We start from the raw sequence: 23,681 nt of genomic DNA, 5'->3' as shown, positions 1-23,681 counted from the left end.
ACCAGCTCACTGTGCTCCTCTGCATGCAGGACCCCTGCAATCGTGCAGGTGATGCTGGGCAAAGGGACAGGTACAGGCTGTGTCTGGCCGGAGCTGGCCCGTCTGCCAGGGGCTGTGTCTGGCCAGAGGAAGGGGGCTTTTTCTTTTGTTAAGTTTTTAAAATTTTCTAAAGTAATCTCCACCCAAGGTGGGGCTTGAACTCCCAACCCCAAGGTCAAGAGCCACATGCGCCACTGACTGAGCCAGCCCCGGGGTCTGTTTCTAAGTCACACGCCAAGCCACTATCCTTCAGGACCCTACGGAGGGCACATTCTGATCAGTAGCAAAGTGCCAGATGGGCTCGCAGGGGTCTGCTCTGCGTGTGGCTCCGGCCTCCTCCCCCGGACTTGGAGCTCCCTCAGGGCGGGCTGTGCCTCCCCTCCCTGAGTTGTGAGATTCTGGAGGACAGAACTGCTCTCATCCTCACCCGGACGCGGCCAGCCACCATGAGGAAAGTATCTTGGGCAAGGACGAAACGGCAACGCCCTCTCACCTGCAAACTCATTGAAATGGTTGCCAATGTCAAAGGCTTGGTAGTTGTAGCCGGCGTACTCGTAGTCAATGAACCGTACGTGGCCTGTGAGGTGGGAGAGAGGCGATGAGGGTCGGTCCCGGGGCACAGGGAAACGGGGGCCTGGTCAAGTTCCCACAGACCTCTGGGATGCACCCACGGACTCTGGCTGGCCTCTGGGGGCAACTCAGCTCAACCCACCCTCCTCTGTGACTGTCTGCGAAGCTGTTCGTTTGTCCGGCCGTTTCTCTCACAGAGGTGGGTCCTCGAGCTCTGCTCATTTAAAGATACCTGTCCTCAGTATGGCCGAGGGCCAGAAATAAAGGTCAGGGCTCCCTGGGGGTGGAGCTCTCATTAGGCACAGAAAGGTTCTGTCTCCAGGAGGGCCTGGGCCTCCCCAGATGTCCTCAGAAGCCCGAAGTGTTGGGGGGAATGGCTCAGGCGGCCTCACGTCAAGGACCTCCGCCAATCAGTTTCCAGTTCCTTCTGGGCACTGATTTTTCTAAGTGGAAATTTATTTCCTTTTCCCTTTCTCTCCTAAATTAACTTGAGATCTAAACCGGAGGGTCACCTTCTGCTTGTCCAAGGGCCGGTCTGAGGAGCGGCACCCCGAAGGCAGCCCACCCCTCGGGCCCGGCCCGGCCAGAGCCAGGGAGGACGTACCTTTGGTGCTGTCGTAGATAATGTTCTTACAGAGCAGGTCATTGTGACAGAACACCACCGGGGAGTCCAGCTGGGACAGGTGCTCCTTCAGCCAGGCCAGCTCCCGCTCCAACACCTCCACTGTGGGGACATCTGCGGAAAGGCTGGGCCGCGGCAAGAAAGGAGGCTGGTGAGGGGAGGGCCGACAGGAGACAGGCGGACGCTGGGCCTCTGGAGCCCCGAGCTCTGGCCCTGTCACTACCCGTTCCTGCAGAGGAGCCCTGGACGGATGGCCCGCCCTTCAGACCCTCACTTCTGTCATCTGGCACTAAGGCGTCCTGATTTCCTGACTTCCTGCAGTTACTCTAAGCAGCTTATTCAAACACGGGCGGGCGTAAAAGCAGTTTGCAAAGTGCGTCCCTGATCCGACCGGCATCCCTGCTACTTCGTGAAAGGGGGTGGGACGCAAGGAAGGAGGCACAGAGCGAGGACAGGAGGGGACAATGCGTACCCACACTCAGTGACTCCAGATGAAGAGAACAAGGGCAGAGGGGAGAGTTGCGAACAGACCCTCTTTCAGGGCGCTGGGAAAGATGCCTGGGGGGAGGTTTGCTCTCAAAAGAAGACTGTGTGGGGAGGCATCACAGTGCCCTGCGGAAGGACTGGAGCACGGACACTCCTGGTCGGCCCCCTCCCCCTCAGCGGCTGGTGTCACAGGTGGAAAGGACCAGAGAGCTCATAAAGCCTAACTTCTCATCTCACAGACAGACCACTCCGGCCCACTTAAGAAAGCAAACAAACTGCTTCCTGGGCTCACTCCTACAATCGAACACTTGCTCCGTAGCTCCCAGGGACTTGTCCCCTGCACCCTGAAGTAGGAGTGTGTGTGTGTCTGTCCTCGTCCAGACCACACGTGCGTGGGCAGCAACAGATGACAGAGGCCACCCCTCTTCCTGCCCTACCCCACCCCGCAGCACCCAAGGCCTTGCTGCTGCAAGAAGCCCACGCTGAGGAATGAACGACCGGGTCAGTCGGACCCGCAGCAGAGGCCCCGTGCAAGTTGGCGAGGGCACACTGTGCTGGGACGCCCTGAACTTTGGTCCCAGGAAGCACACGGCCCTGTGTACACTGAAAAGCCAAATAGTCAGCACAGCCCTTAAAACCCCAGAACCACCAATGGGTGGAGGGGAGGAGGCGGGGGTTTGACCTCTTCTGTCGCCATGTAGCTCCTGTTTGCTTTCTTATCCAGGGCAGCCACAGTCTGCGCAGGAGGAGGAGCACGAGGTCCTCCTCCCGATCCTCCCAAAGGGTGCCCCGTCACCCCGTCACGCGGCCCAGAGGCCAAAACATGGCAAAGAGCATTCAGCAACTAAGGCGTCCCCCTGTCCCCCTGGGAAAGGATGAGAGGCAGGCTCCCTCCCAGACTTTGAGAAGGTCAAGGCTAGCGAGGATCTTCGGCCTCTGGTCCGACTCTTTGGGGAAATGGAGGCTCAAGGAAGGGCAGAGGCCTCCCAGCTTCCAGATGTTTCTTGTACAGTTGGACCCTCTTCCCCCTCACCCAAGGGAAGCAGTCCTCAGCCTGTCCACAGATGCAAAATCAAGCTGAACCTCTGAGCTGCGAGGGCCCCGGTGCCCCTCAGAGGCTCTGCACAGGCCACTCTGAGCTGGGGAGAGTCTAGGAGGGGGGTGATCTGGGGGAGGCCTGCCTTTACCCTCACTGGAGTTTATCTGTGTTGACCAGTCTGCATAAACGCATTTCAGTCTTGGCTCTCCTTAAGAAGATACCTTTCAAGATCCCCCCCTTTTTTTTTCTTTCCCTTGGCCTAAAACCATCTAAAGATAAGAATTAGGAGGACCCTTTGATTTTCCCGGGTCTCAGCCTGAAAAACATGTCTTTGACATCTAAGCTACCTGCTGCCCAGGCCCTGACCTCTGCCTGACCCCCACCTTACCCACGCCAAGGCCACGCAGCTGGTTACTGTGGGAGCGATCTATCTCCCTGGGCGGCCTCCCTCGGCTGCCCCGCTGCCCTCCCCTGAGCACTTGAAACACCGCCAGCTTTGCTGCCTTCAGCCCCGACACTACGGGACGCTCTCCAGGCTGTGGGGTTGGCAGAACAACAGCCGCCAGCACATCACAGAAACTGTCGCTCCCCAGGCAGCCCGCTCCTCCCGCTCCTCTGTCCCTTAGAGGCAGCAGGAGGGGGATGCAGGAGCTGGGGCCCCCCTCCCGGGGAAGGCTGGGGGTTCCTCCTGATGAAAACACTGCCGCCGGTTTGCCAAATACCCACTCAGCTCTCCGGATCCGGGTGGAGGGAGTACCTTCTCCCACCGCCGACTAAGTGCTGGAGCTTCTGGCTCAGCACCTTGGTTCTTCTACCACTCGACCCGGCCGCATCTCCTCCTGATGCCCCCGAAGCAGCCATCGCCCCCACCTCTATGCCCAACCAAACACCGAGGCCGCCAAATCTATTTCCACAGGGTCCCTGACGCATCCCCCACCCTCCATCCCCCCACTCCACCACCACGAAGCTGCCCAGGGATCTTGCCCATCCGGTTCTAACACTCCCTGAGCTGGTCGCCCTACCGCCAATCCCTACCTCACTTCCCCAAATCCCACCGGCTTCTGTCCTTTACAAGGCCAGACAGCTTTCTTCCTAAACCACACTCGTGCTCCCTGGCTCAGAGGCCTCCACAATGACTTCCCACCATCTGCTAAATGAAATGCTGGCTCCTTAACCTGGATTGGAAGGGTCCTCCCCATCTAGCTCCAAGCCACCTCTGCACCCCACCTCCCATAGCCCTCCCCGATCCCCCCTGCAGGCCTGCGCCAGCCACCCTCATCCACTCGCCACCCACGAGCCCAGTGTGTTCGCACCCTCTCTGCCAGCCCGAGCGGCCTCCCTTCCCAGCTCTGCCCCGCTGCCCCTGCCAGGAAGACTGGCCCTGGGTCTCCCACCCCCACATGCATTATACACCCTGCCTTCTTTTGTCACTATGCACGGGCGTGTCCTATTCACCCGGATGGTTCCTAAGCTCCTTGAGGGCAGGGCCAATGTCACGTCTGTGTTTTTCATTGTTTTAAATCCCAGTTGATGTTTGTGAAATGCAGGACTGACCACATCAGGGTTATTAGACTGTGACTACAGCTCCAGTTTCATCTCATCCAGGTGACTGTCATCACTGCCCCACTTGGGGCAGGTTACGCACTTTAAGGCAGGCACCGTCCCCTAAAGGGGCTCCAAGAAGTTAAACAGCTCCATTTGCCAAGGTCAAAGGTATGACAAGAGCAAAGGTAGTCGGTTGGTCAGCTCTTCTCCAGGGACCACACTACTCCCAACAAGGTCACCCCTGAAGGTTGCACAGTGACAGTACAAAGGAAGCTAAAATGACCAGGGTCGTGCCTGAGCAGCAGGTCCGGACTCCAGCCCTTGAGCTGCCACTGACCTTGGGCAAGTCCCACCCCCTCTCCAGGCATCAGCTTTTCCATGTGCCAAACGAAAGTGGCGGGCTGCACGGTCAGAGGGTCCTGTGGCTTCAGACACCCCAGGATCCTGCTCTCCACGTGCTGTTTTAGCCCTAAGCGGGTAGGCAGTCCTTGTCCCAGATAACATGTGGCATCGAAGGTCTGCATGTGGGCCATCCTGGACAAACAGTCCTAAAGCTTGACAATCATTAGGTGGGAGGATCTAGATAAAGTCACGGCAGTCGTGTGTGTGTGTGTGTGCGCGTGTGTGTGTGAGCACGCGCGTGTGTGTGTGAGAGAGACAGAGACACATGACGAGGATAGAGTTAATTATTGTCTTGTCTTAGAGAAGGGAAGGAGATACCCTACTCCCATGAACCTTTGGAACAAGGGAGACGTTCAACCCAGCAGGGAACACAGAGGGATCAGAGACTCACTACTGCGTTTTCCTGGGGGGGACAAGGGTGGACACTCTTCTTTCCAACTCCCCATGCCTCCTTGAGCACCCAACAGTATGCTGGGGAGCCAGGCAGCTGAAGGCTAGAAGCGCTCTCAGGGGGCCGGCCAGAGAACCTAGCTGCCGGGGGCCCGTCTTCCCTGGGGAAGGGCACTGTCAGGATGCGTGGAGTAAGGGCGGCAAGGAAACGGTAAGCTGTCAGCGCGAACAAGGTGAGGAGCAGGGACCCCAGGGGCATGTGGGGACGAGAGGCGTCTGGGCAAGTAGCAGGAGTCTTGATGTCCCACGGGCTTGTCAACTGACGAGCTGAGCTCTGACTGTGAACTCGGCCTCACCCCATTCTCAGAGGCCAGGCTCTCCCTTCTGGTTGCTCAGAAAGCAGCCTAGGTGGGAAGGGCCCTGGGCTAGGAAACAGAACCCTGGCTCCTGACACTCCGAGCCCCTGACACTGGGTCAAGTTTAGTCTCTGCGCCTCAGTCTCCTTTAAGTCAAAGGGGAGACGCCGTCTCCAACCCTCGTCTGGACCACGACCGGAAGACTCAGAGACAACTGAGCACACAGGCCTGAAGCTGGGGATCTAAGTTCCTGAGACTCAGTTGATCGGCCCAACTCCGCTTGGGGACAGAGACGCAGCAGTCCGGACTGAAGCCCCTCCAGCTCAGGGTTGGGGGGACGGAGCCAAAAGAACGGAGGCGGGATCACACGAAGGCGGCACAGACAACGGCGCCTTGAACCCTCCCCGATCTCGTACCTGGGGCTGATCTCATTCTTCACAAGGGTGAAATAATTATGCATCTTGTGCCAGAGGGTGGGCCTGGGCAGGCTGCCATTGGCGTGGATGGCGTGAATCTTCGCCATCTCTAAGGCGATTAGCCTATGCAGAAAACAGGAAGGGCAGAGTATCAGTGTGGGGCAGGCCCATCCCCACTCAGCCCCTCCTGACCAGAAAGGGGTCCTACAGGGTGAGGACTGGGGGCCAGCCACAGGGCTGAGTGCGGGGACAGCTCTTTTAGGGCCTCTTGCTGCTGCAGGAGGAAGGTCTTAGCAGAAGGCATGAAAATGACTCAAGGCCTTTAGCCCAGCACCGACCTTTCCAGAACCAGAGCTGGGGCTGCTTCAGGGAGCAGGAAGGCAAAGCAGCGGGCCCCTGGCCACAGGTCAGTGACCCTGCCCCACCCCAAGGTCATGTACCCACAGCAACCCCTGAGGACAGAGGGCTCACCTGGGGATGGGGGCAGTGGCCCTCCTCCCTCCTTGGACTCTGATCCATGCCCTCGGGGGGAGGTGAATGCTGGGCACCGAGGGATCAGGGGGGTGGGGATGCCAGGCTGGGAAGAAATGCCCGCCTCTTATCAGCCTGGCCAAGGTGGGGAGGGAAGCAGGCCGGCCCAGGGCAGCCCCTTCCTCTGCGGCAGGGAGTTGATGCTGGCGGCCGGGTGCCAAGGACGCAAAACAAACCAGCGTTCTATTTTCAAGTTCTCCTGTGGACATTATCCAAGGTCCCGGGAGAGAAGGAGGGGGCGGTGGGGAAGGGGGCTGGGAGAGGGCGGGGGCGGATGGGGGACTGACCGGTCAGAGAGGGAGGGCCTTGATAAGGACCCCAGCGTCTGAGGCCCTGCGTCCTAGCTGGGCTCCCCCAGCCCTCTGCCAGCTCTCCCTGCTGGAGCCCCACCCCCAACCCTGCTGCCAAGCCTCCAACATTCAAGCTTCCTTCGCCTCTGCCTGTTGCTCGAATAATAATCACTGGGAAAGACAACAAAGGCATTGGCTGTTTGAAACCTTGTTACTGAGCTGTTCCAGGGACACCCCTCCCCTTGCCAGGTCCTGGGAAGGGGCAGGCCGTCACCCAACAGGATAACAGGGCAGTCTAGGGTCTCCTCCGGAAGCCCCCAAGGCTCCCACCTCCTGAAGGGTGGAGGGGGCAGGGGGCGTGGCAGCCACCGAGAGGGTGAGCCATGAAGGCCACGCTTTCAGAGGCTAGAGGCCCCGGGGCAGGAGGGAGCCCGCCAGGGTTTTAGGCGAGGCAGGGAAATAGACCTGAGACCCAGGCCTTCCCTTCCCGAAGGAAGATTCCGACTAGAGCACGAACAGAGCGTTTCCTTGAATATCAATAGGGCTGTTGTCTGGAAAAGCAATACAAGTAACCTCAACACTCAGCATTTTTACTCTGCAAAGTCTCAGCAGGAGAGGTTGGGAGGTGGGCTTCAGGGGCACGAGGACATGCCTCCCCAAGGCCGCCTCCTCGCCTTTCCCGCAGAGATTCACCTTCACCCGAGAAAGATAACGGTCTATCCTTGGAAAATCATCAGGGAAGAGCCTACCTCCTACACCTATCCCAGTTTCTGGCTCTCCCCCAAAGGTAAAGTTGTTATCGAACCTACATCCATCTTCCATCTTCCTGACAGTGGTAATTGTTTCCACAAGAGAATGAGGAACAGCACCGCGTTCACAGAGGCGGCCCGGGACTGGAAGTGACCTGGTGAGGACCTGCCGATATTTGAGCTTTATTTACACAAGACTGAAGGAGAGCCAGGAGCACCGCGTGGGAGAAGCCAGGCCAGGGTTCCCCGGGCCCCCGCCCTGCTCTGACCTCCTATCTCCAGGCTGGGCACATTTGCAAGAGCCTGAGAAGACCATTGAACAGGTTTGTATGTCCCCCTAACTCCACACACACACACACACACACACACACACACACCCATACATCTCAACATAAATATTCCAGGGCCTGAGCAGCCCCAGAGGCAGCGCTCTGGAGCACTAGAGGGAAAGGCATCTCAGAGTCCCTTCTAAGTCCCCGGAGGGCCTGCGAGGGGCTCTCTGTAAATAGGCCAGGTGCACTTACTTGGGGTTAACTGGGTAACAGGTGAGGAAGCAAAGAAACTTCTTGGTCTACTCCCTAGATGGGCTTTTATTGTTTCTCCTCGGTATTTGGAAAGCTCCTTCTCCTTGGGTGGGATGGGACTGATCCCAAGGATTCCAGGCCCAGCCCTGCACTGCTGTCCAGGATGGAGAGTCAACCTCAGCCTGCCTGGGACCTCGCTGTAGTCTGAGGGCTCCGCACACAGGTGTGGTGCAGGACGGAGAAGGTGGGTACTGCCTGACATCCCTGCCCAGAACAGTTAGAGGAGAGAAAAGGCTCTATGGGCACCTCTTTACTTCTGCCCCTCCCAGACCCCACAGAGGCATCCACGATGCTTGAAGGTTAAGTCTACTTCCTGGGTCCTGCACATCCAGGAATTTAATGGGAGGGGCTCCTAGGGGGTTAGGGGATCTTGCGAGCCTCTGGAAGGAAGCCTTAGCAGCTTCCCCACTTTGTCGGGGAACCTGGAAGGAGCTCAGACTGGGGGAGGGCTGGTGTCTCTCTGGGCTGCTAAACCCAGGCTCACCCTGGAGAGGGCCCATTCTCCTAGCATGCCTGAGCTCCTGGCAGGAGGGGAGGGGCAGGAAATCCTGGGTGCTCTGGGGATTTGGCTCAGATTTCACTTCCAAGGCTCCAAGATGTTTCCAGGTCAGACGAGGGGTGGGCAAAGGGCTGAGGCATGAGGCCAGGAAGCAGAGCGCTGCTGCATTTAGGGAACTGGGTCCTTTAGTCCCAGGTTCACCAAATTCTCATTTGCCTCCCTAAGAGGCAGGGCCCCCTTCTAGCAGATGCCACTGAAAATCCATACAAAGCGATGGCCCCTCTCTGCAGAGCAATGCACACACACACATAAGCACACACACGCACATTTTTCATGCAATTTCAGGAAGTTCACAGACCTTATGACTCATTCATGGACTCTACTTTATGCCAAGGAAGTTGGCCAAGGCTTGAGGAATCACAGAAATGAATGGTCCACCCCAGGGCCACCTTCTCACCTGAAGAGCCGGGGCTCCCGGATGTGCTCAGGTCCCAGGGCCATGCCCCTCATGTACTCGTAGCACAGCCCGTTCTGGAAGGTACAGTAGAGTTTGGGGGCGCAGCCATGTGCTCGCAGCAGCTGGAAGTTCCTGACCTCATTCTCCCGGTCCACCAGCAGCTCAGTGCGCTCCCCATACACCCGGACCAGCACACAGTCCCGCATGTCCTCCTCCACGTAGCAGGCCACCAGCTTGTTGGTGATGCCATCAGTGAAACGCTGGCATGGGCAGAGGGCAGCACAAGAGTGTGTGGGGCAGGGTCTCTGCTCTTGCCCCATGGCTCCCCAGCCCCAGCATGGGGTGCTCATTTGCACGCCCCGCACAACCACACAGAAACACCCCCCACCCATCCTTTGTCCTCTAACTTAAGCAGGAGCTCAGCATTGTTCCTAATGTTTTACCCTTCTCAGTGCTTGGGATAGCCTAAGAGTTCGAGAAGAAAACCTCAGCCCAGGCACCCTCCCCTCTCCTGGGCCTGCCGCTGGCAGATAGGATTTGGCAGTGGAGGAATTTCCACACTCCTTGGTGGGAGAACCCCCCCCCCCTTCTTACTCCTCCATCCCTGAAAGAAACCTCCATGGACCAGAATGTGGCCAGGGAGGGCTGGGAGTTGCCCGGGACAAGCACATCCTGAGCCAGCAGCCTCTCATCATCTGCGCAGCGAGGATTCTTTGAGGCCCCTCATGCCCCAACCAGCCCAGGAGGTGCGGGAGGTACGGAGGCTGGCACCCAGCCGAGGGCTTTGGTGGTCAGAGCTAGTTAGGGCCTCTGAGTTCCAAACCAGAAGTGACAGTAGGCCATGGGCTGGGGAGAACAGACCCTCTGGGTACCGTGACAAGGAGGAATGAACCATGGGATTTATGGGGCCCGGTGTGACAGAGCTGGTAGGGGCTTCAGAGGACATCTGAACCAGTTCTAGGTGGGGAAACTGAGGCCCAGAGAGGGGAGGGACTGGCAGGTAGCATGTTCAATCAGGGCTGGAATTAACCACAGACCTGCTTGATGCCTTGTGGTTTTACAACCAAAGTGGGTCTTTTATTTTGAAAATGCTACCCACCCCTCCTTCCCCCAAGAGGTGTCTGTCAACCTCTGCACTTGGTCGGGGAACCTGGCCTTTCCCCACCCAGAAGGCGCCGCAGCATGGAGCGCCTGCCACTCCACACTAGCTGCAGGTGCGGGGCGCAGGACTCCTTCCTCCACAGGCAGCTCCCCGGGGGGCTGGGCGGGGGAGGGGGAGCAGGTGAAGACTCTTCAGAGGACGCGGCTCAGCTGGGGAGTCTGCCTGAGGCTCCTCAGTGGGAGGCTCTGCCCACATCTGTGTCCCCGAGAATGTGCCCAGCTGGGGGTGGGGAGGCCCCCGGTGTGGGGGTGCTGAGCCGGAGCCTGCGGCGATGGGGAGGGTTTCCACCCAGCGCGGGGGCTCTGGGCTAACCGGAATTCCACCCGGTGGCTCCTGGGACCGGCAGGAACCGCTCAGAGCCTGGAGACTTTGCTCCCACCACCGGGGGGAGAAGGGGCAGGGATGTGTGTGTGTGTGGAGGTGGGGGGTTCCCTTAAAAGTTCCTGCCTCCTCAGGTTTCAGCGCCCGCCGCGCGCGCTCCTCGGGGCGGCGAGGGGCACCGGCGCGCGGCGACAGGGGGTGGGGCCCGAGCGCGCAGCATGCTGACGGTGGGCAGGTGGACCTCTGGCGGCCCGCGAGCCCCGGGAGGAGGGGGGCTGTGGGGCCCGAGGCGGGGGGTGTTGGGGCCGAGGGAGGTGGGAGCCTGGCTGGGCTTCGGGACCAGCACAGATGGAGCAAAACACACACCCAAACCACCATTGCAACCCTGCCCTGCGCAGCAGCCGCGCACCCCTGGGACGGCCACCCGGAAGGATGCACGGACAGACGTACACGCATCCCCGCTCCAGCCCCGCCAGGGCCCCAGCCCGGCCCCGCGCCCGCTCGGCTACCTTGGTCCGAACTTGCTCGGGCTTCCAATGCGGCCGCAGCTCCTGGATGAGGCGCAGGGCGCCCGGGAGGATGTCGTCCTGGTCCACGGATATGCCGAAGCAGGGGACGGCGGCGGCCCTCGGGGCGCCTGGCGGCTCCCGGCAGCCCGCGCTGGCCGCCGCCTTCTCCTCCATGCCCCATGAGCACTGCGGGCACGGCGCCTGCAGCCGCAGGTAAAAGGGCGAGCACGGCAGAGGAGCCGAAGGGGGCACAGCCATTCCCAGCAGCCCCACCCCCTCGGAGCCGCCGCGCGAGCGCTAGCCCCTGCGGGGGGGCCCGGCGCGGCGGTGGGAGTGGTAGAGGAGGGGCCAGGGGAAGTCCATGACTCAGGAGCCCGCTGCCCGCTCGGATCGGCGCCCGAAGCCGACCCGGGAACGCCGGAGCCCGCCGCGATTGTGACATCATCACGGGCGGCGGGCCGCGGGGCGGGGGCCCGGGAACGCCCCCGCCCCGCCCCCGCCCCGGCCCGCGGGCCGCCGCGGCCTCGGCGGCAGCCGCTACCTGGAGCGCCGGGCGGGGGTGACGCCCTCGGGGAGGCCGTGACGCAGGGGGCGGGGCCTGGGCTCGCCCCGCCCCTCCCTCCCGCCCCCGCCCGGGTCCCAGGTCCAGTGGCGCGGGGCTCGCTCCCCAGCCTCTGAGCTGGCGAGGTGGCCGGCCTCCTTCCTCTGGCCTCGGCGGGGGCCGCTTTCCCTGGGCAGCCTGGGGCAGGGCCGGGGAAGGCCTCTTCCTGCGCCCCTGCTCCAGCCTGGTGGATGGAGATCTGGCTGCCTCCAAGAGGTCGGCTTCGACTCGCCCACCTGTGCCCCAGGTCCCTCTTGGAAAAGAAGTCCCCCGCTGCATCTCAAAGGCCCTTTCCTGCAGGGAGCTCCCCAGGCAAATCCTGCCCCCCCCCCATACACTAGGTGGAGAGGTGACATTGGGTGATACATGTGGAGGGTGGGTGTGCCAGTGGGAACCGAGCTCGCTAGTCTTCAGCCCGGGGGGGGGGGGGGGAGCGCTCTCGAGGCCCCATCCAGAAAAGTGCCTACAGAGAAGGGGCGTTTTTCTGTTTCTCCAAGTTGTCCCTTTGGCTTCTTCAGGAACCTCTCAACCACAAGGCTCCTATCATTACTGCTGTCCAGAATCCAGCTCTGCCCAGCGGAACTTCTGCGATAGTGGAAACGTTCTATATCCGTGCTGTCCAGCATAGTGGCCGCTAGCTACATGTGACTGCCCAGTACTTGAAATATGGCTAGTGTGACATTCGACTTAATTTTCATGTTAATGTAAATAGCTCTATGTGGCTATCATGCTGGCCGGCTCAGGAGATGACGGGGAAGCCTGCCTGTCGTGGAGCCCCAGGATACAGAGCTGGAGAGGACACGGACTCCAGCTCCGCCTCTTTGCAGTGAGGAAGTCAAGCCAGGCTGGCAAGAGACCTGAGAAAATGGGGCAGGGGGTCCGAGGCTGGGATCCAGGGCCCTGAACCCAGGCTCGTGCTCTTGGCCCTGTGCTGTACCCGGCAGACAGCTCCTGCCTTCGGAAATCTGCCCTAGAGGAGCCCCCGGGTCCCACTCCACTCCAAGGAGTTGTAATTCTAGAGGTATGAGGTTTGCCGGAGGCCGGGTTGGGCCACTCTGTGCTCCCCCCTCTTTGGTCAAAAGAGGGGTGAACAGCTACCACGAAGGGGAACAGCGCCCATGGCTTCAGCTCGGTGCTGCCTCTCATTCCCCAACATACACCCCCATACCGATAGCCCGAGTAAGAGTGGGAGAAGACTTCAGCCTGTCGAGCCCCATGTCTGGGGGTGCGGGCAGCAGTGTGTGTGGCTGTGTGCTTGTGCCCGTGGGCCCCTTGCCAGGGTGTGTGCAGCTCTGTACTTGTGAAAGCACCCCTGCACGGGATGAGGTGCCCCCAGCACCTGAGTCACATGGGCTGGCTTCTAATCTTGACTTTATGCATTTCGACGAGCCGTCTTGGTCAAATGCCTTCCACTCTCTGAGTCTGTTCCCCCCCCCCTCCCGTGTACAAAGGGAGTATCAGTCAGATCTCTGGTGTTCCATGTTTTCAGGTGATGGAGTCTTAGACTGCATGTGTAAATGGTGATGTGGGCCGGGGGGCTAGGGGGCTGTCGGTGCCTGAGAGGCTGGGTGGAGCCTGAGCTTGAGGCTGGCTTCCTCCCGCTAGGAGCAGCTTTCTGACCCACAGTCCACTGTCACAGCATGAGCCCTGGTCCCGCAGGGGCTGCAGAGAGCAAGGAGCTAGCTCTGTGTGTAAGCAGCTCCACCTGAGCAGGGCTGAATGGCACCATCCGCGCACGCAGGAACCTGTGCGTGCGGGTGAGTGCGTAGTTTGTCATTTGTGTCACATTCCTGTCTGCACAGGATCCCCGCTGCGCCTCTTTTCTCAGACCCCAGTGAACCCAGGTGCAACGGGGTTGTGAACATGAAGTCTTTATTCTGCTTGTTCTCAAAGCAGGGAAGAGCTGGTGCTGGAGGCAGGGCGAGCGTCCGGGAGGAGCTCCACACCCCATGCCCCTGCGTGAGGGCACAGGCAAGGGAGCGTCCCAGAGTGCTCTAGCTCCGGGCTAGGGCCCAAGGCAGCGCCCACCTGGGCAGTAGAGGGCCTCAGCGGGCCAGGGCAAAGCCAATGCGATTGTTATGCCGATCAAACTCCGTGTAGAACTTGCGGATGAAGCTGGCACCCAGGACCCAGACAGGCCCGGTGGGCGGTGGGACATCCAGACCATGGAGGGCCAGGGTGCACAGGTCCTCATTACCATAGGGATCCTGGCAGGAAGCAAGAGGGTTTCCCCCACTGCCTGGCACATAACCTTTCTCCTTCCCCCTTACCTGAACCCAGCAGCTGTCCTCAGCAACATCCCCCCTTCCCCCCCACCTCCTCCGGCCTCTCTTGCCCTTTCAAGTCGCCATGCATCCTCCTGGACGCACGTACGGAGCTAGATACTGGGCAAAGCAGGCATCAGGCACGGTGCTACCTTCAAGAGCTTACGGTCTGGCAGAACTTCTGATCTTAGGCAAGTTATTTAGCTGCCCTAAGTCTGTTGTGTATAAAAGGGGGTAAGAGTATAGGAGCATAGCATTACTGGGGGCAGCTGCCGAGAAGACGGAGACAAGGGGCTGAGTGCAGTGATTGGCAAACTTGGCGACACATTGGAGTCACCTGGGGAGTTTTGAAAACCACTGATACTCAGGTGCCGCCCCCAGAGGTTCTGGTTTAATAGGTAGGGGATGTGGCTTGTTACTGGGATTTTTTAAAAAGATTTATTTACTTATTTGTGTGTAAGAGAGCGAGCGAGAACAGGCCAGGGGCAGAGGGAGAGGGAGAGAGAATCTCAAGCAGACCCCGTGCTCAGCGTGGAGCCACACTCAGGGCTCAGCCTCACAACCCCGAGATCATGACCCTGAGATCACGACCCCAAGCTGGAACCACGAGTCGGATGCTTAACCCACTGCACCACCCAGGCGCCCCTTGTTACTGGATTTTTAAGGCTTCCAGGTGACTCTAACCTGTAGCTAAGTTTGAGAAGCCCTGATGTCGCACGAGGCCTGGTCCCTTTTAGGCAGCCTCTGAGCACCTGTCCTCCCTGTCGCTGAGGGGCAGCTTGCAGCCTCACCTGTAATATGTAGTCTGTACTGGTGAGCGTGTAGGCTCTTCCTCCAAGGTGGAAGGAGATGTCGGGGAGCGTAGGCACCTGGTTACAGTTCACGACATACTGAGGGGAAGGCAAAGGGGGTCCCGCTGAGTGTGGGAAGTCCCCCAGCAGACACAGCCCCGTGCCTGTGGCTGGGGCCCTCTGCTGGCGGGGGCTGGGCACAGGGCCTGCCCCCTCCCTGGGGCACCAAGCCACACATGGGAATCGGGAGAGGACAGGAGGGGAAGGCCCAGAATAGCCCCATTCGGGACCTACTGCTTCTGGGGTAATTCTGGGGCCCGGAGCAGGTGGTGCACCCCAGCCCGTGGTGTCCCCGCTCCCCCAGCTTCTTACTTCATTTGTGCTCAGCTCCTGGGCCCCCAGGGTGTCCATGAGCAGCCTCAGGGAGCTGGTGGGACCCGAGATGTACGACGCGCCGGTATCTACCACTACCATGCAGCCCTCCTCGCAGACCACGGTGGCCGACCTCACAGACACCCTGGGGGAGGCCAGTCGGAGCGTCAGACAGACAGCAGGCTGATGGGACACCACCAGGCTGCGTGGCTTCCCTGACTGAGCCCGGTGACAGGAGGTCATGCTGGTGGACCCAGGATGTGCTGGAGGAAGAAAGGTGCCATCCCCTCCCCCAGCACATACCGGGTGGCTTGGTGACCTGCCACCTCCTCTCAGTGGACCCCCTCCCCCTCTGCTCTTCATATCTCCACGTTCCCCAGCCCTGGACAGAGCGCTCAGAGAGCAACTGTTGGCTGTGCCTTAAGAAGTGAGTGCATTAGGAGAGAGGACACGATGGTAAAGCGGCACCTTCCCAACCCCACCCCCAGCAGCGGCAGCATTTTTGGAGAGCGGGGAGGGTCGAGGGTTCCTGACCCTTTCATTTTGATCTGCCAGGAGCCGGTCCGGCTGACGCTCACGTAGTGGAAATTTCCGTGGTAATACTGGGGGTCGCTGCCTCCCAAGACGAGCTCTCCTCCAAGCAAGTGGGAATCCCTAGAGGAAAGATCAGTGCTCTGAAGACCCACAACCTCGAGACCCAGCACCCCAGCAACAAGGGAAGTTGGGCAAGGGTACAGGGTGGGGCAGAGGAGGGCGGGAAGGGTGGCATGGCCAGGAGGCTGCAGGAACACCACCTCTCCACCTTTCTCGCCCCTCCCCAAGCCCAACCAGTGGAGGCTCCAGGATAGTTCGGGGCACTGATCAAGCATCCCCACCGAGAAGGAATTTGGCACAAGGGCAGCAAGAGGAAAGCAGGATGAGAGTTGGCCGCACCATCCCTTGGGTTTGGGGATCTGCAGGTTGAGCATGGTGGGTGGGGGGACTCTCGGGACCTGTGGGGTCGGGGTGGGTCAGGGGCAGGAGATGAACTGGAAGGAGGAGTGGACAGCTTCGGCATCCGGCAGGGCCTGGGCCTGCGGAGGCGAGTTGGGCTTGGTGGCATCTGTGAATCTGGCCCCGGTGTTCAGGAGGGTCAGGGCCGTGGGGGGGGGCTCGGCTCCTTACTTGGAATTTCTGCAGGAAAGAGACACAGCGGAAAGGGGGCCCATGTTTCAGCGGAGCCTCACCAGCCTCTTGTTGGGCGGGGTGGGTATTATGCCCTCTTTTTACCCTTTACGTGAAGTCATTTGCCCGAAGTCACACAGGGGGTGGGTGGGGTGAGTGGAGCCAGGCCCCTGGTGCCCCGTCCACAGCTGATCCCCTTGCCTCCCCCAGCTCAGGGCCTACTCTGCGGGGCTGGTTTCCCGTGTGTATGTGCGGGACGGGGCTCTCCGGCAAACGTGTGCCCAGGGGTTGGCACATGCTACGCGGGCACCTGTAACTGCCTTTGCACAGTTGCGCATGTGCCAGCCCCAGCAACGTCTGCCCCACTCCCAACATGTCAAGATTCCTCTGAGATTCCCTCCTTCTTGTCCCAGGGTCAAGGAAGAGGCAGGTCCTCTTCTTAATAAGGCCCTTCTTCCTGCCTGCTGGATTCTCCTCGCTCCCATGGCCTTCAGGCTCCTGGGCCCTCAATGATCTCCTTTTTTCCCAGTTTCAATCTCTCGCTTTCCATTGGCTTCTTCCTCCACCTGCAAGCAGGCTCTGGCCTCCGCCAGCATTTCCAAACACCCACCCTTCCCTCTGTTTCTCCCTGCGTCTCCACCTGGACCCCCTTCCTGACATTTCCTTCCCTGTCGAATCTCTCAGGGCATTCTACACCTGCCCTCACTTCCTGACACCCACATCTACCTCTCAACTGTGGGCTAGCTGCCACGTTCTACTTTTTAAACAGCTCTGCCCGAGCCTGCCCCTGGCCACAGGGCCCATCAGTGGCCTTTGCTCAATGCCTTGCATTTTCTTTTCTCCCTTTTACCTGTGCGATCTCTCTGGGCCCTGACCCTCCCCTCCACTAGCCTTGTGTTCCTACCCTTATGATCCCTCACGTCCGGCTCTTACTGTCTTTCCAAACCCAGCACCTTGGGGTCAATTACAGCCTGCTGTACAGCCGACAAGGGTTCCCCGGGGCCGGCTGAACTGCACATACCCTCCGCCCAGAGTGGAGAGGCACCTATGTGTTTCAGCCCCACGCTCCCTGCTGCTGCTCATCGTGCCGTGATGTTTCTTGTTTTCCTTCCAGACTCTGTGAGGGCAGGGACTCTCTCTTGTACACCGTGTTCATGGCTACACCCCAGAACCTTCCATGGTGCTTGGCACATAAGCACCCAATATTTGTTGAATCAATGAAGGAGCAAATGAATGAATGAATGAATGAAGTCAGCTTTCTGTGTGAGTGGAGTCATGTGCCCCGTACAGTAATGCTTTCCTTTCCATCACCCTCACCCTGCATTTTCCTCCTGTTCTAGAGCACTGCTAATAGAACTTTCTACCATGATGGAAATGTCCTGTATCTCTACGACCCAGCATGTAGCCACGAGTCACTGTGGCTGCTGAGCACTTGAAATGGGGCTAGTGTGACTCAGGATTGAATTTTTTAATTTTAATTAGTTTACATTTAATTGTGGCTTCCATATTGGGTAGGGGAATTCTCCATACGGGTTGAATACCACCTAATCAGGAACACGTCACAATTCCAGTCCCAACTCTCTTCCTACTCTCCCAGCTCTCCTGCCTCCCTCCCTCCCCCTGCCGTGGCCCCTGGAGTCCCAGGCTCACCTGCTGTAGTACACAGAGAAGACATCCTCCTTTAGCACCCCCTGGGAGAGGATGTGGTCAAAGACGGGGGTGACCCCACCAACAGCTTGTGCAGGGAAGCCCATGCCCAGAACCCCATCAAACTTGGCCAGCATGAAGGGGATCAGGGGCAGCTCTGTGACCTCTCCAAACGTCTGTGTCACTGTGATTCCACCCACCTGTGGAAGGAAGGACCAGAGGAGACCAAGTCCACTGCCCCGTTTCTGCCCAGCGTCTAGTCTAGCGCCCATGTGCCCTCGGGTGGAGCGATTTGGGATGAGACTAGTTCATCAATCTCCCCCCCACACACATATCCTCTCCTCTAATACTCGTGCAGGCTGTGGGGGTCCAGAGAGAACCGGGGCTGCCCCGGGACTGGGAGGGGCAGAGGCTGAGAAGGCCATACTGCCAGGAAGTAACAGAAAATGTGCCACACCCCCTCCCCAGGGGCCCAGCTTCCACACGGACAGGACTGGGCCTCAGCTCCCCACCCTCACTGTTGGTAAGGATTTCTTCAGCCCAGCCAGTCTTTGTCCCCTTTTGTCACAGACAAGGGGAAGGTAAGGGCTCATACTGATTTGCTCTCACGTTCCACGTGTACCCCTTCTGTAACTCTGACAGCAGGAGATGGAGAAACCCCAGAATGGAGAGGGTCAGATGCAAACCAAATGAAAAAGAAAAACAAGCCCTGGCCCTAATCCTAAACTTTAACCTCGGCTGTGATCTTAAAACCTATGCCTGACCCTAATGTCACCAGTACCGCTGACCCTGACTCAGACTCTGATTTTAGTCTGGGGTCTGGTTAAGAACCCAGTCAGATCCGGGTGACCTCAGGTAGGTTAGCTGAGTGCAGGGCTCAGGACAGGCTCTCCCGTGAGCTCGATGTAAAAGGCTCCATAAATCACCCCGCGGGGAGTCAGGGGCTCAGGCCTGCTGTGTCCCAGGCTCTGCCACTTGGCCTCACTGGCCCCTGGCAGGTGGCAGGGCAGGGTTCCATCCCCTCCCAGGCTCCAAGGTGGGCTGAACCGTACCCTCCCCAAGTCTGGGCCCGCAGGTGGGGGCAAGAAGGGCAGGGGTCAGATGACCTGGGGCACTCCCACTTACAGTCACCACGTCCTGGCTCAGGAAGCCTTTGACCTTCCCAGTTCCGTAGTGGATGGTGAAGGCTGTCCCGTTCTCCATGTAGCTGGAAGATTCCGAGGAGTCGTAGAGGCTGTGAATCTCTGGCAGAGGGACATAGACTCAGGTCTGTCCAAGAGAGGCCTGGGCTGGGGGGCTCGGAGGCAGGTGCCTTGGGTGAATGGTCCCAGTGATTGAGGGCTTAGGTTCAGGGGTGGGGTGGCCCTGAGGTTGGAGGCTTGAAAATGTGCTTCATCAATCAAAGACTGTGTTTCCTGGGCCCCTGTCAGGTGCCCATATCTGTGAGAATTTTGTCTCAAATGAGGCATTTCAAAGTAATTTCTAATGCAGGGACGAGGAAAAGATTCTGGTCCCAGTAAGCACTCACTAAGAGGTTGTGGACTAAGGAAAGGGGTAGAAGACACTAAGTGCCTGGGTGGGTCTGAGAATTCAGTACCCTCCCGATCTCAGGAAAGGGGAGAAATGGCCTTGTGGGTGGGCTGGGGACTCCTCCTGCTTGCCATTTTAGTTGGTGGAGGTATCAGGAGAATGGGGGACATTTTTGTCTCTCCTCTCCAGGGCAGTGGGAGCAGGGGCAGAGAGGAGAGAGCTCTGATGGTGGCAGAGGGCGTGAGGCAGGACTGGCCAGGCGCGGAGGGGACTTGGGGAGAGGGACCCCAGGCCGTGCAGAGATGGGGGGGGGCTCACCACAGGCCGTGTAGAGAGGGCTGCACTTGGTGGAGGGCACCCAGAGGTTGGCCGAGCCAGTGTCAAAGATGACTTTGAAGGTCTGGGGTGGGGTGCCAATGCCAATCTCGCCATAGTACTGGGTCTGTGGGGGTGAAAGGAAAGAGGTGGCTGGAGGGGCTCGGGAGCCTTGGGCCTTGGGGTTTTGCCTAATACCCCCCCGGCACGTGGGGTGAGATGAGGGAGATCACACAGCCTCTCTGGGTTTCCATGTTCTGGCAGGGCCCGGGGGAAGGCTGGCACCGTCACTGGACTTCCCAGGAAGCGAGACAAGAGGGCAAAATAAAAATACTGAAAATGAAGCAGGAAGGTGCCCCACCTCCCGTGGGGCTCCTGATGCAATCAGCAGTCAAGCTGTGCAGAGTCCGGTCACAGGAACCTGCCCCTGAGGTCATGTACCCGTCCTGCCCACCGTGGACACCTGGGCTCGAGGCCCAGAGCCTGGATTCCCGCGTTCCCAACCTAGATCTGCCTCTGGGCTCCTTTCTGCCCTCTGTGCCTCAGCCTTCCCAGCTCTGAAATGGGAATTTTATAGGCTGCCTAGAGTGTCTCCGCAACTCCGTCAGAGACAGCGTGGAAAGAGCCCAGAAAGCCTTGGGCCTGAGAGAGAAAGGAGACGGAGGAGCAAGGCCCCAGCCGGGCACTCACATCCAGGTAGTTGGTGAGGACCACGGGGGAGGTGCTGTTGCCGAAGGAGAATCTCTTGGTGAACTGGTTCCACTCAGCACCAAGCCTGGCCACATCCACGCCTCGCTCCTTCAGGCTTTCCCGGATGGAGGGCATTTTCTTGAGGAAGATCCTGGCCCAGGGTGAAGGAGGAAAAAACCCAGAAGAGCTCTGTACTCCGCCATAATAATGGTGGGGTCCTAGAAGCTTCTAGTACAACACTCCCTCACCCAACCTAGCCCAGACACCACAGAACCGCCCTTGTGCTCTAAGGGCTCTCAAAGAGAATTTGCAAGGCTCCTCACGTCAGCTGCGCTGGTATTAAATGATCCTCAGGGCACTTCCTTCTGCTGATTTTGACCCCTATCACTACAAAGCCATGTGCTCCTTTATTCTCTCGTCCCATAATTACATGCTGAACACTTACTCTGTGCCCGCCCTGCGCTGGGTACTAGAGATAGAAAGATAAAGATCATCGCTGCCTTCAGGGAGCTCCAGCCGGCAAGGAGCCGGAGGAGGAAGAGGAGGAAACCCAACAATGACATTCCCTCTAAGATGACGACGGGCGTGCTCCCCTCAAGGCAGGGCAGGGGGAGGCAGTGCCACGGCAGGCCTGTAGGTGGCAGCAGGCACCCACCGCAGCCTGCAGGGGCCGGGATGCCAGGCCGGGGTAGACAGCCGGCTAGGGCTGTGGGTTGGAGCAGGGGTGGAGTGGGGAGAGCAGCCAGCATCTCCAGAGTGCCTGCACCCCCTCCCCTTGGAAAGATGTGCCTTCTTGAGCCTCAGTCCCAGTCCTGCTGCTTCTTTTCCCTGACACCTGCCTCTTGCCCTGGGGGTGGGGGTGAAGCACGCCGCGGAGCTGCCACCTGGTGAGGGCCAAACACTGCACACGCCCCCGCATAGCTCTCCTGAGGCCAGTCGCTGTCCTCACTCTATGATGAGGAAGCAGAGGCTCACAGGGATGAGGTGACTCAGAAAGGATGGAGCAGGGATTCGAAGCAGTGTGTCTGGTCCTGTTTCCCAGAGAACATCCCCAGGGCTCCCATGTGAAGGCCCTTTGCGGAAGCCTGAGGGGGGGTGTCCCTAGCTGTTGGCCAGGGGGTCCCAGGATTCCAGCCCAATTTATGGGGAACCTGTCTTCCTTTCTAACTGTACGTCTACTTATACTGTCCTTTCCTGCTCACACCCAGAGCTCCCGGACCCCCTCACGCCCACGGATCCCAATGCAGCTTTCCTGCCAGCCAGTGTCCTGTCGTAACAGACATGGCTTGTCATAGTCACGTCACCGTTTACTGCTCACCAAGTAGTTTCACAATTATGATCTTACTCTCAGCCATCCCACAGGGTGGGTGATTATTCCCATTTTACAGACGGGAAAATGGAGGGGCAGAGAAGGTCTGATCCCAAAGAGGGTGCATTTTCTACCTTTTACCCTGAACAGCCTCTGCTCTGGACCTTTACCTTTACTGTCCTCCTTTTAGAAAGTCCGTTCTCCCCACACCCCACCCTTGCTCGGGCTCCTGCTTCATTTTCCCCCGGGCGCTCACAGCCTGCACAGCGTCGTGCCCATGGAGGTGGTGCTGTCTGGTGGTGCGGACGCAGCAGTTGTGGGCACACGCTTAAATCCCTTATTACTGTAGGATTCGGATCAACTTACCTAACCTCTCTGGGCCTTTTGAGCCCCCATTAACTCCCCTATGAAATCAGTGAGCAGATCAAGGAAGCTGCCCGCTGCTCAGCACGCGGAGAATGTGCGTGCCGGAGGCTAGGCGAGCACCTAGAGATGGGGTCCTGTGTTCAGGTCTCCCAGAGTGCCTTGCGGGACGCCGCGCACAGAGCAGGCGGCAACGTTTTGTTTCAAAAGCCTCTTTCTCTATTCCTGGTCCAACCCCTTCTTCTTCTCTTTTTAAAGAGAACAAGCGAGAACATTTTTACCTTGCTCTGCCTCTACCCTGGGGGTGGGGGCTGCGTCCAGGCGCACTCTCACCCCACACCCCTACCCTAGCAGTTACCCTCTGGGAGCCTCAGAGCAAGGGAAGAAGCTCTGGAAATAAAAGGTCCCATGTGTGTTGAGTCTCAGCCTCTCTCACGTGACCCCCCTGAGCGTCGGTGTCCTCACCTGTAAAATGGGACTGCTGGGTTGTCGGGAAGGGGATTTGAGATACGCAGAAAGATCCTGTGAAATCCTAGGCATTTTACAGGCTGTTGAGACCTATCCTCTTAGGGGCGCCTGGCTGGCTCAGTCAGTAAAACACGTGACTCTTGATCTCAGAGTTGTGATTTCGAGCCCCACTGGGGTGTAGGGATTCCTTAACAGTGAGATCTTAACAAACCCACAAAAAGCCCCACCTGCCTTTTTACCTTGCGGTCTTCTGGTTCTACCTGCCCTCCCCACACGAAACCCTTTCTCCCCGAGGTCCTCATCATCTTGCTTCTCCCCCCTCTGCGGCCTTAATGAACCTAGTGAACCATATGAGCCCAGTTCCCATAGGGCCTGGCCCTGGTTGTGGGTCTGAGGTCCTCCTCCTCCCTCCTCTGGGCCGCCTTAAGCTTTCTTCTAATGCAGGCGACAATCCAGCCTGTAGGGCTGACACCAGCTGGTTTTTCCCGCATGTTGGCATCACGCTGAGGGCTTTGCCTACGTTATCTCATTAAATCTTCAAAGCAGATCAGCAAAGTAGGTGCTGTTATTATCTGTTTTTTAAAAATGGTAAACCGAGCCCTCGAGAGGTTAAGTAACGTGCCCACGCTTTCAGAGCTAGTCAGGTCCGCTGCTGGAGCAGAATTTAACACCAAGACAGTGCAATGCTAGGAGGCTTGTATTCAACCCCTATATTGTTCTTCCTTGGTAGGCTTACCCCTACCACCCCCTTCTTAATAATTAGGCTGTGAGCTCCTTGAGAACAAGGGTAGGTCTTAATCATCCCCAAAGTGCCTCGCCTGGTGATCGGTGCAGGGAGCAAAAGCTTTGGGCAGAGATCAAACGACATGGCTTTTCGGCCTGAGGAGTGTGCCACTATTGGCCATGTGACTCTGGGGAGTCACCTCCCTGAATGGGATCGCACCTCCCTCCCAGTTGGTCATGAGGACTGGATCACACCCCTTATCTGGAAGCCAGGGGTGTCAGGAACCCCTGTGCCCCCCTCCCACCCTCTCAGCCTGAGTTACCGTCGGAAGGCGCCAGGGTCTGCAGGGAGACCAAGGGTGCAGACGCCCCAGAGCGCCAGCAGGAGTCCCCAGCGAGGTGTTCTGCTCAGTCGGTCCATGCTCCGCCTGGGTGCTCGCCTCTCCCCAGGATCCCCTGAAGCCTTGTGGCTCCCAG

At 58.9% G+C, this 23,681-nt stretch overlaps 2 protein-coding genes and 1 long non-coding RNA gene across 36 annotated transcripts in view; 1 reads left to right on the top strand and 2 right to left on the bottom strand.

Annotated features, from left to right (window-relative positions):
* The window catches only part of ETNK2 (ethanolamine kinase 2), a 17,692-nt gene extending 6,467 nt beyond the window's left edge, over positions 1-11,225 (bottom strand). For 2 of the 4 annotated variants that reach the window (XM_045787590.2, XM_045787593.2), the window contains exons 1-5: positions 10,968-11,225; positions 8,976-9,235; positions 5,866-5,988; positions 1,214-1,356; positions 533-616 (exon numbers count right to left, since the gene is read on the bottom strand). In XM_045787590.2, coding sequence (XP_045643546.2) covers positions 533-616; positions 1,214-1,356; positions 5,866-5,988; positions 8,976-9,235; positions 10,968-11,225 — 868 coding nt within the window. Of the gene's footprint in view, positions 1-532; positions 617-1,213; positions 1,357-5,865; positions 5,989-6,336; positions 6,631-8,975; positions 9,236-10,967 lie in introns of those variants that run through there. The other 2 variants (XM_045787592.2, XM_087856894.1) reach the window with 2 other exon arrangements.
* On the top strand, positions 5,009-22,432 carry LOC123785708 (uncharacterized). Of its 31 annotated transcripts, none has more exons than XR_015722207.1 (8): positions 5,009-5,304; positions 6,212-6,271; positions 7,372-15,272; positions 15,376-15,451; positions 15,551-15,964; positions 16,175-16,240; positions 17,110-17,422; positions 19,916-22,432. It is a non-coding gene; the product is annotated as an uncharacterized LOC123785708 (long non-coding RNA). The 31 variants fall into 31 exon arrangements; XR_015722193.1 differs by having other exon boundaries at positions 6,146-6,271; XR_015722226.1 differs by lacking the exon at positions 5,009-5,304 and having other exon boundaries at positions 5,982-6,271; positions 7,372-7,758; positions 8,864-15,272.
* On the bottom strand, positions 13,614-23,681 carry REN (renin). The gene is made up of 9 exons (XM_045787594.2): positions 23,528-23,681; positions 20,342-20,492; positions 19,655-19,778; positions 18,932-19,050; positions 17,810-18,006; positions 15,530-15,649; positions 14,996-15,140; positions 14,624-14,722; positions 13,614-13,775 (listed from the first exon to the last, which is right to left on the bottom strand). The coding sequence occupies exons 1-9, from the start codon at positions 23,623-23,625 to the stop codon at positions 13,614-13,616; spliced, it is 1,215 nt and encodes a 404-aa protein (XP_045643550.1). The 5' UTR covers positions 23,626-23,681.

Source organism: Ursus americanus, chromosome 2 (assembly GCF_024610735.1).
Source record: "Ursus americanus isolate L20-20 chromosome 2, mUrsAme1.1.p, whole genome shotgun sequence".
NCBI classification, from domain to species: Eukaryota; Metazoa; Chordata; class Mammalia; order Carnivora; family Ursidae; genus Ursus; species Ursus americanus.
The sequence above is the reverse complement of the archived record's forward strand: the minus strand, read 5'-3'. Positions and strand labels throughout refer to the sequence as shown.

Excerpts from the sequence above, each read along its gene's own strand:
- REN (XM_045787594.2), bottom strand. The coding sequence starts at position 23,625 with ATGGACCGACTGAGCAGAACACCTCGCTGGGGACTCCTGCTGGCGCTC. Across the intron at positions 19,051-19,654 it reads CCCTCTCTACACGGCCTGTG|AGATTCACAGCCTCTACGAC; the intron begins GTGAGCCCCCCC and ends TCCCTCTGCCAG. Across the intron at positions 13,776-14,623 it reads GTACAGACTACATATTACAG|GATCCCTATGGTAATGAGGA; the intron begins GTGAGGCTGCAA and ends GCTTCCTGCCAG.